The 11012-nt window shown below is 48.0% G+C and overlaps 1 protein-coding gene across 3 annotated transcripts in view; it reads right to left on the reverse strand.

Moving 5' to 3' along the window:
• The window catches only part of SNAP47 (synaptosome associated protein 47), a 69399-nt gene that overhangs the window by 50373 nt on the left and 8014 nt on the right, over window positions 1-11012 (reverse strand). For 2 of the 3 annotated variants that reach the window (XM_019661411.1, XM_019661409.1), the window contains exon 2: window positions 9452-9996. In XM_019661411.1, coding sequence (XP_019516956.1) covers window positions 9452-9951 — 500 coding nt within the window. In that variant the 5' untranslated portion in view covers window positions 9952-9996. The remainder of the gene's footprint in view (window positions 1-9451; window positions 9997-11012) is intronic. The other variant, XM_019661410.1, reaches the window with a different exon arrangement.

The raw sequence follows: 11012 nt of genomic DNA on the forward strand, positions 1-11012 counted from the left end.
AGTGTCACTGGCCCTCATATGTGGGATCCGAACCGGGGCCCTCTGGCATCCCAAGCGAGTTCTTAACCATCGCGCCACTCGGCCGGCCCCAGACACTTTTGATTATGGTGAACTACTGCTTGAGCAACCTTGACCAAAAGTGTCCATTTGTATACATTTTTGGCACCCGTGGTATATACAATGGAATATTACTCAACCGTAAGAAAAGATGAAATACTGCCATTTTCGACAACATGGATGGATCTTGTGATTGTATGCTAAGTGAATAAGTCAGATAGAAAAAGTCAAGAACCAAATGATCTCACTCACATGTGGGATATAAAACTGAAAGCAACAAAGGAATAAGACAAACAAACAAGCAAAAACTCATAGACACAGACAACAGTTTAATGGTTACCAACAGTTCAGTGGTGACTGGAGGGTAAGGGGGGAGGGAGGAGGTAGAATGGGTCAAGTGGGTCAAATACATGATGACGGAAGGAGAATAGACTCTGGGTGGTGAGCACACAACGTAATATATAGATGATGTATTATAGAATTGTACACTTGAAACATATATAATTGTACTAACCAATGTCATCCCAATAAATAAAACAACGTAACGTAAGCGATAAAAAGAAAAAAAGACCCTTGTGAACTAGTTGACGTCCCTATTCCTGGGATGGGACAGTGAAGGTGTGTTGCTGGCTGAAAGCTAACTGTTTCTGAGGGTCTTTACAATAGGGATGGAGAAAAGGCATTTGCCGAATCAACTGTCGCATAGCAGGTACCAGGGATGGGTGGATTTGCTCAAGCAATCAAACGCATCTGGAACAACTGCAATTAGTCAGCACCTGGGTAAGATGAAGACAATCCGGTGTCCTCCAAGATGCATCTTTCTTCTGCACAAGTGAGCTGAACAGAGATGGGGTAGGAGTCACAGCCCCCACATCCCTCAAGTCCTGGACGGTGGCATTCATCTGTGCAGTCCCTCCAGGAATGCACTATTGCTTCTGGTTCACCGTTTCCCTACAGGCAGGCAGTTCTAGTGGTGTCCCCGTGCCTTTTCCCACCAGACTAGCCCTCCCTTCGCAGGTTTGGGATTCTATCAGTTGCTGAGTATATTTGGTCCAGTTATGCATTCCAGAACTTGGGAAATCACCACAGGATGGGCTTGGGGGACCCACTGTGAGACGGACCTGCACTAAAACCCCATCAATCACCTGGCCTCCACAAGCCCCTACTCTCACAGGGGAGCCAGTGTCAGTTCAGAGCCAGTGTCCAGTGTCCCTGAAAAGTCTATTTCTTTCTCCCCAGGGCACAGCCACCCGGTAAAATAACATAGGTCCCTCTGGGTAAGGCTGGGGGAAAGGTTAACAGTATCAATTTTTGGTAGCTTACTGGGATCCTTCCTCCAGGGCTCCGTCATTCAAGAGGTTCTGGGTCTGTACACTGGTTCAAGTCTGGGAACCGATTGAGGGGCCATGACTGTTTGTTTAACTCAAGTCAGATTCATGCTCACTTGAACTGAATTCTTCTGCTTACACAAATCAAGAATTGAGTCGACTGCCATCAACTTCTCTTCTGGGGCACACGACTAACCAGCCAGCGGCACAGGCCTCGGAGTCAGACTGCTGGCTTCCTGATTCTGCGGCCCATCATGGTAACCAGCCCCACGTCTTTGGTGATTCAGTGCCACCTCTCAGCCCTGACACCTGGGATCCAATTACCCTCACTGCATTCAGGGACCCCAGCTCAGCGGCAGCAGTTCCCACTAATCTCCAGCCTCCACAGAGGAGCAAGCACATAGCTCTTCAAGAATGGTGGGGCTCCCCTCATCATGGTGAAAAGTGTGTTCTCTAGACCCTGCCAGGTGGGCGTGAGCAGGTCTCAAATGTAAGTCCACTTTGCCACTCCAAACACCCCCCGCCCTGGCTCCTTCCTCTGAAGTAACCAAGGCAGTCCTGGCATTTCAGACTTCATCTAGTGTATGCCACCTTTCAGTTCCCATCTTAGCCAATCAAATGAACTGCCAGTGCCCTCTCTAACCCCTCCAGCTATAGCAATGAATCCAGAATCTCTGCTTAATGGGCCCATTTCAGTAAATTCAGCCTGATCCAACTTGCGATTTCTTTCACGACACTTTTGCTATCCATTCCCATACATATTCTTCAGGTTTCTGTCTGTGCAAATTGGAACAATCATGCAGTTCTTTAGAGTGTAGCACAAGTCCTTATGGGTCACACTTTGTGCCTATCTTTTGGGATCCGCTGGGACCTGCGGACAACTGCAACACATCCAGAAGCAAAGAGGTGATGGGGGTCCATCCTGAGGAGAATCAGCGGAGTCCTCAAGCCAGCACCTCAGGGGAGGCCATACAGAATCCTCTGGCAGAGCCTGGCTAATCTCTCCAGACAGGGCTGGGAGGGCTGCTTCCACCAGCAGAGAAGACTCAGCTAAACAAAGGGGTCCAATGTCCCCAGCCTTATCAGGATCTTCCCACAAGCCCACATTACAATTTTGAGGATCCCACTTCTTCCAATCAAGCCTTCAGTTTAACAGCAACCACTATGCAAAGCTGAGATTTTAATTTACGCTATAATCCAGGCACTCTCAGGATGACACTCTGGATAAGAACAGGTTTTCAATGACTGTGCAGAGTCAGAAAAGTTTCTTTTATTAAGCCATATTTTCTTTCCCAATACCTCACAACTAAAGGACCTTGCTTAACTTTCCAGATGAAACTGTTTCATCATTTTGCAAGACAGCTGTTCGATTATTTCAAGGCAGTCTGACCCACCTTCGTCTCTGCTCCACTCGAGATAACACCTTTCATTCTCTCACGGGGGTAGTTCCAAGTTACCTCGATTTCTTATTCATTCTTCACTTTATCAGTGTTCCTTTTAAAATGTGCATGCAATACTCTTGTTCTCCCCACAAAGAGCAGGATGGGGTCACCAACTCCCTGATTAAGATCAGGTAGGGTTGTTTTGTTTAACCATACAGTGCAGTTGGCATTTAAACACAAGGTTTGAAGTCTTTATAGAATGGCAGTTTGTTTCCTTGGCAATTTGTTTTTCTGATTTGCCTTTCAAAATCCTGAATCAGATCATGATTTTTCCTCACATCTACTTTAGTTTCTTGCATGTTCTGAAGGTTGGAAAGCCCACTTTATGAAGACGATTAAAGGCATGGCGACTGCTTAAATCTAGAAAGGCTATCATGAGCAGAGGGCATGTGCTCCCAGACCACACGACTATCTCAACACTGTGACCAAGGCCCTTTCAGCAGAACCAGACTTCCAGTAGGAAAGACAATGAATAAGAAAGACATAGAATAATAATAATGCAAGCAGCACGGCACATGGGGGCACAAATCGGAAAGCGTTTATTCTCATTCTTCCAAGTCTGAAGCTGCTGACTCTGAAGTGTCAAGAGAGCTGAGTCCAGCAGCCCCAGGGCAGGGCTGTCCTTGGAGACAACATAGGCCAGGACAGTGAGGAGTGACACAGCAGTGGCCTTTCTAAAGAGAGAGGGCTCTGGGACACAGGAGTGCCAGTCCCACTGGAAGTGGGAGGACAATCGTCCACAGAGCCACTGGAGAGACCTCGGCACAGGGAGGCTGGACCTACGACGTGTGGGACTGACCCTACAACATTCAGACTGTTTCTCTTTGATTCAGCACTTCTCTGGGTCACCAGTAAGTTTTCAGGGAAAAGAACAAATATGTAAAATGGACCAACAGTTCAGATATTTCAAGGTAGATTTTAACATCATTTCCTAGCAGGAATCAAAAGCACATTGCAGAAGACAAAGCAGGTCTTATCTATCTCTTGCCAATTTCTCTTTAAAATATCTGTCCACATATAGACAAAGGCAGAAACTGGAAACAATATGGAAAGTCAAAAGAGTTACATATGTTACAGCTTGACTTATTGGATGAAGAAGTGCCTTCCCTAACTATGTCTGAGTTTCATCCTGTGAACAGAAACGGGACAACAGTCCAAGATGGCAGGAAAAGCTGGACTTGCCTCGGACCGCCTCTGCTCCACAACGCTGGAGCAGCTGTGAGCAGAGAAGTCAGCTGTCCTCACCGAGGGCCAGGGTCCTCTCTGCACCGGCCCCTTCCATTCCCTCCTCGCAGGGAGCTGGGGGACCCAGGAGCCCAGGGAGGAGCACGGTGACGGAGGCATGTCGGGGGCTCTGGAACCCCAACAGCTGGAGGGTGGTGAGCAGCCCTCAAGTTCACTGGCACATACAATTCCTGAGGGCGGGTGTGATGGTGCATCTCAAATGCAGGGCCCAGATATTTGCTCAAACAGTATTCTGGGCATTTCGGAGATTTGGGGATAGTAACAATCAGTGGACTTTAAAAGTAGATGTCCCTCATCCAAGCAGTTGAAGGCCTGAATAGAATCAAGATGGGCCTCCTGGAAAACGAAGGAATTCAGCAGCAGACGCCTTCAACTGGAGCTGTGACGCCGGCTCAAGCCGAGCCTCCAGGCTGCTGGCCTGTCCTGCAGATTTTAGACTTGCCAGCCCCACAATCATGTAAGCCAAGTCCTTAAAGTAAGTTTCCCTCTACAGGTGCAATAAACACTCCTGTTGGTTCTGTTTCTCTGGAGAACTCTGACAAATACAGAAGGGAACCAGGGATCTGCAGAGGGATCTGCTGTCTCCCAGTTACTAGAACAGTGCCTGGCACCACCAGGTCCCAAATGATATTGTCTGACTGAGGGAGACTCCTCTCGCTTAGTAAGGAGAAGGCCTGACCTTAGCCCAGCAAACCACACAAATACAGATGCAAGCACCACCCTGAGTCTAGGTTTAGAGCGGTGTGGCAGGGGCTGCCACCACCAAGAGTGTTGGAGGGGATTAAGCATTCTACCCACTGCATCTGCTGCTTTGGGTGTCCTCCCAATAATGACAAAGCTTAGAAAGTACACATCTCAAAACAATTAAAAAAAAAATAATGATAGAAATTCAAAACAGGATTTTCGATAAACTTCAGCTGGGTGTGCTCAAAAAGGACATTCAAGGATATGCCTTTATGCAAATGATCAGAGAGGCCTGGTTAAAGATGTTCTGATTCTGACACCAATTCTAAGGTGTGGTTTTTTCCCCACCTCTAAACTATTAATAACTCAATTTTGACACTGCCTACCTGGAGACAGCATCAGACCCCACAGGTTAAGGCCTCAACCCCACAAGACCCCACTCCCATCCCGTTCAGACTCCAATTCCAAGTCCAGATGTCACCTGTGCTTCTGACTGGCCGGCTATAAATAAAAGGTTCCCATAGCCCCCTCTTTGGGTTCCATTAATTTGCTAGAGCAGCTCACAGAACTCAGAGAAACATGTCACTTACTAGAACACCGGTTCATTATAAAGAATATAACCCAGGAACAGCCAGATAGAAGAGATGCACCAGGGCGAAGTAGGTGGAAGGGGCGAGGGGCTTCTATGCCCTCCCTGAGCCCACCACTCTCCCTGCATCTCCACGTGTTCACCAACCCGAAAGCTCTCCAAACCCCCATCCTTTTGGGTTTTTATGGAAGCTTCATTACACAGGCATGACTGATTACATCACTGGCCATTACTGATTGGTTCAACCTCCAGCCCTTCTCCTCTTACCAGGTCAGGGGGTGGGACTGAAAGTTCTACCCTCTAATCACTGGTTGGTTCCCCTGCAGACCAGCCCCCATCCTTAGGGGCGTCCCACAATCACTTCATTAACATAACAAAAGACACCTTTATGGCTCTCATCACAGGAAATTCCAAGGGTTTTAGGAGCTCTGTTCCAGGAACCAGGAATGAAGACCAAATACATATTTCATACTATAAATCACAATATCACAGATGGAAAATTGAAAACATTTTTTCCCCAAGGGCAAAGAGAAAAGACAGCAGCATCATTTTGGAAGCTCAAGAGCAGACTTAGCAAATCCAAGAAAGTAAACTGTAAGGCAGCCCTGGAGCCACTGAGATGTGGCAGGCTGCACTGCAGAACCCCAACTGGAAAAACGGGTGGTGCCAGGAATCTCTGAAAGCAGGGGTGGGGTTGGGCCAGACACAGTAGAGCAAGTGAGGGCCCCCAACCTGATCCACCCCTGTGCTGTGGGGACCCCACCTCTCCCAGAAGCAGCTCGAGAGGGAGCCCACTGGAGGGGGTCTGTGCTGTGGGGGTGGGGGCACTGTGCTGAGAGGGGAGAAGAAAGGATTCTCCACAATCAACCAGGAGACTGCCCATAACCTCCTGAAAGCACAGGACGTCCCAAAGCAGCAGCAAGAACGTTTGGGGAACAAAAAATAATTCTTGGAAATTCAAAATATGAGAACAACAATAGAAGGGTAAGGTGATAAAATACAAAATGTAAAATAAAACAAAAGGACAAGGAAAGAGGAAAATGAGAATGCTGTTAGAAGATCAGCCCAGGAAGTCAGATAACCAAAAGGAACACATTTTAAAACTGAGGGGAAGAAATTATCAATGAAATAATGCCAGACCTTTCCCAAGATGTGCGGGAGAAATGAGAGCACTGAGGGCTCTGGACACCCAGGCGCACAGCCTTCCAGGAGCCCGGGGCCACACCTTTCCTGGTCAGGTCTCCTGTTAATAGTTCCATTCTCTCCAGTTTTCCTATAGCACATTTTTTACACATTAAAAACCTCTTAGAAATGGCATCCTGCTGTACATAGCTATTTGCAACTTGCTTTTGTTTTTTTTAGCATTGCTTTGGGATTTATCCAAGTGTACATGCAGATCTCTACAGCAGTTAGCATGAAAGAATTAATGCATTTTGTGACTGAAATAGAGCTGAAGTGCCCACCACCCTGAGAAGCAACTGACTACAGCGGAGCACTGTGGTCCACAACCCTGATGGAGGCTCGTGTCCACACATCCTGTGCACTTGTGCCCGAGCTCCACAGGGACACACACCTGACAGTGGAAGGACTAGGCCATGGGGTCTGTGCAGTCTGGCTCTGCTGGGTCTCATCACCCCACATTCTGCACAAGTTCTTCAATGTGCCTCCCTAATTACCAGGCTGCTGGATCCCTCCCGAGGGCCACTGGTGTCTGGCATTTCTCTTCTGGGAGACACAGACAGCTGCTAAAGGTCACTCTCTCCTTTCTTTCGCAATGGAACACGGGGTCATCTCCCAGGACCATCCAGCCTCCTTGGGCTCCTGGGTGGGGCACTGTGACTACATCCTGCCAGCAGGGTGTGAGCAGGGCCTATGTGCAACTTTGGGGTCATCTTAAAGATGCAGCTGGGCCCTGGCCTCCCTGGGAGAGTGAGTGTGGCACCTGCAGCTCCTGCTGCAGCCACGTGGTAACAGGGCCTGGTGATGGTGACAACCCAGAGTAGAGTTTTCTACCTGCCTGGGGGTGGGGATAGGGGGTGGAGAGGGATGGACGGACACACGGACACACACACACACACACACACACACACACACAGAGTATTTTTGAATGTCTGTTACAGCAGCTTAACCTAAACTCCAATCAACAGCCTTTGCCATTTTTATATTGAATTGTCTTTTTCTCACTTTGTCATAGAACTTTTTTGACTAGCTGGACATTAACCCTTTGTTGGGACTCTGGGTATCACAGATATTTTTTCCCAGTCTCAGGTTTGTCTTTTCAATGTCTTTTGTCAAAAGAAAATTTACAAATCGCCAGGTTGTTCTCCAAAAGGATTATACCGACCGACATTCCTAATAAGCCATGTATGGAAATGTGTCTCACTATCCACAGGTTGGTACTGTGGACTCCTAGTTTTAATCTTGACTAATTTGATCACTAAAAGCTAGATCTCCATGACTGGGGTGTGCATTCTTCCACGCCAGCGCAGTGGACTCTCTGTTACATGTGCAATGCGGTCCTCAGACAGCTGCCTCCTTCTGCAGAAATGTTGCGTTAGTCTGTGAGGGCTGACTGCCATGACAAACAACCCCAAAATCTTAACAGCCTAGCCCAGGAGAGGTTCTTTTCTTGTTCATGTCCCAGTCCATTTGAGGGATGGAGCCAGGGCTCGCCATCGCTCACGGATGCCACTTGGGGGCCCAACTCCATTCAGATGGTGTCCCTGTGCTTTGCCCTTGGGCTTTAGAGCCCCTGTGAGGATTTTCTGCACCAGCCAGCAGGTGACAGGGAGGGATCAGGCCTGCATCACTCTGCCCACCACTCAGTCACAAGAGCCCTCAACTGCAAGGAAGGTACAAAACGGTCTGTGTCCGTAAGAGGGAAACTGACAAAGGTCTGGTGCCTTCATGTCATACGCCACAAGCACCCCTCTTGAGGGTGAGATCTGGGGCTCTGTCCCTGCAGCGGCAGCAGGGCACCCTTCATGCATGTACTCAGGAAGGAGAAGCAGGTGGTGAATGCAACTGGGGACCCTCAGGACCAAGGGTTCCCACCAACGCCACCCACACAGCACTGGTCTGAGAGATGCAGGCTGCATTCAGGGCCCGTCACCAAAAGGCTGCCTCCTTGTCCTGAGCTCCCAGCAGCCCTGCTACATGTGGGGGACAGGCTATTCCTTCTAGACTCCAAGACCCTTGATGGACTATGCATGTCTTGGTGCCAGAGCAGCGCTTCACAAAGTGTGCAGGTAGAAATTACTGCTAACAGCACCGCGACACTATGTGGCTTTGCCACTCTCATCCTATCATGACTATACAGTGGGGTTTCCAGAGGCCACATGACACAGGACAGCACAGCGGATTCACTGCGGAAGCAGGTACGAGAATCCACTGTCTTCTATTAAGCCTTACTTTAAAGTGAAATGCAAAGTCTCAAACAGTGCCACTCTTTTCACTAAACATGTTTTGCTTTATAAAAGTTGTTTTTCATAAAGCAAAGTTATTTACGTTACTAAGTCATGGATTTATTGTCATACTTTTTAAAATGAGTAACTTTTTAATTTCTTAGTTTAAAACAAGACATGGTAAATACTGGCACACATAGCCCACATAAATAAAAGCAATTCGGGGCCCTCAATTTTTAAGAGTGGAGGGGCCCAAGACTGAAGGTTTAAGAATGGCTGGTACAGAAGCTCAGGTGGCAGCTTCTGGAGCCAGAACACTTCAGCCCAAACCTGGCTGGTCTTCAACTATGCAAAATAATAAACTATGTTAACAAACTTAGCGTGTGTGACCTTGATCAAATCCCCCAGCCTCTCAGCCTCAGTTTCCCCATTGGTTAAATGAAGTCAAGAACAACATGTTCTTCTTGGCTTGCCTGGTGATTAAATGAGCTGACCCCTCTGAATATTTCAATGGTACCTAGCAACAGTGCGCCCTTGACGAACACCAGCCCTTACTGTGTGCATGCCCAGAAGCCAGCCCAGCGTAACTGTCCAACAGGCATACCCATGTATTCAGAATGCGGGGTGTGTATTAAATACGGAGCGGTGGAAGACACCCTGGCCACCCGAGGGTTAGCAGAACGCTGCAGCAGTTTTCTCTACCTGTCAGCCACGTCCAGGTCAGACTCCATCTTGTCCAGGCCGCTCGCGATGCTGTCCAGCTGCTCGCCCTGGTGGTGCAGGACTCTGGCTGCATCTTCCAGACGCTTCTGGGAACAGGCCATCAGCCCAGTTAGCTCCTTTCCCTTGGTCACGGGGGAGGGTGACGCCTCCACGGCAGCTCCCGGCTGAGACAGCAGCAACTCTCTCCAGAAATGCTCAATGATGTGGAAGACGACATTCCGACAAGGCTGCAAGGAACTGAACCAGTGCTTGATGTGGTCCTTTTCCAGGATGGTGAGAGAACTGAAGATAAAATGAGAAGCCTCTTTCTTGATCTCAATTATACTAGAAAGGGGAAAGTTGACAAGAGCATCTCCAGTTTTATCAGTCATAAATTTTAGTGAGAGAGAAGTTAATGCAAGTTTTCCAGGAACCCATCGCTTGTCAAGTTCTAAATAGTAGGAGCAAGGCCAGGTATGGACGCAGATGTCTCTGCTCATCTGGTTCCTGGGTCGGTTTGCACCACGGCCAAAGCCACTCTGCTTCTGAAGGAGAGGGGACAAATTAGTGGGTGCATGAGGCTAAAATGTGTCCTCACAGTTGAACTAGAGATGCTAGGACACCGACAGCGAGGGAATGATCTGGATTCAGAGTGCATCAGAGACAGTGGCATGCAGCCAGGTTCTCGCCTAGCAAGGACTCATACCCCGAGTGACAGGCAGGACAAAGTCCTTGTCCTACTTAGCAGAGAGGGGAGGGCTACATCCCAGACTTGTGCTCTTCCCAAAGCCCCAGGGCCCCTGGGGCTCTGTGCCCACCAGAGTACCCTGATTCGGACCAGAGCCCACAGCTGGACATGATTGAAGGCAGGCAATTGCTAGAAACCAGCACCCCAGGATCCTTCACACAAATACCACTTTGGCTGTGATGACCCTTATCACAATACATTTGCAAGTTTCTAAATTAACACAGCCTCCTTTCGAAATTTCTATAAACTTAATTTCAGAGAAAATAACCCTATACTCCTCCCTTCTTGTAATCCCAAATAATGCTTACAGAGTTCCAAACAATTATGTAGTTATATGTATATATTTCGTTTTTTATAGTTATATGTAATGAAGGATACTATTTGTATCTATAATTAGCATTTATCAATGCAGTTTGAAAACTCATGAATGACAGAACTCTTACAGAACATTTTGTCCAAACTTCTCATACAGATAAAGAATACAAGGCCATGAAAGGATGAGGACCTTGTACAAATTCAAACTACAAGGTCATGACATGGCTAGAATGAGGCCTGCTAAGGCTCTTCCAAGCAGGTCCACCTGCCTGTGGACCATCTCCCACTACTCTCTCCCTCCCTCTCTCTCTCACACTTCAATGAGGTGACTTCCTTATAAAAATAGAATAACTAATATTCTCTCTTAAAATAATAAAAAGTGTGGGCCGGCCGAGTGGCGCAATGGTTAAGAACTCGCTTGGGATGCCAGAGGGCCCCGGTTCGGATCCCACATATGAGGGCCAGTGACACTGCCCTCTACAGCTAAGATGCTGAACA

Source organism: Hipposideros armiger, unplaced genomic scaffold (assembly GCF_001890085.2).
Source record: "Hipposideros armiger isolate ML-2016 unplaced genomic scaffold, ASM189008v1 scaffold_347, whole genome shotgun sequence".
Taxonomy (NCBI): domain Eukaryota; kingdom Metazoa; phylum Chordata; class Mammalia; order Chiroptera; family Hipposideridae; genus Hipposideros; species Hipposideros armiger.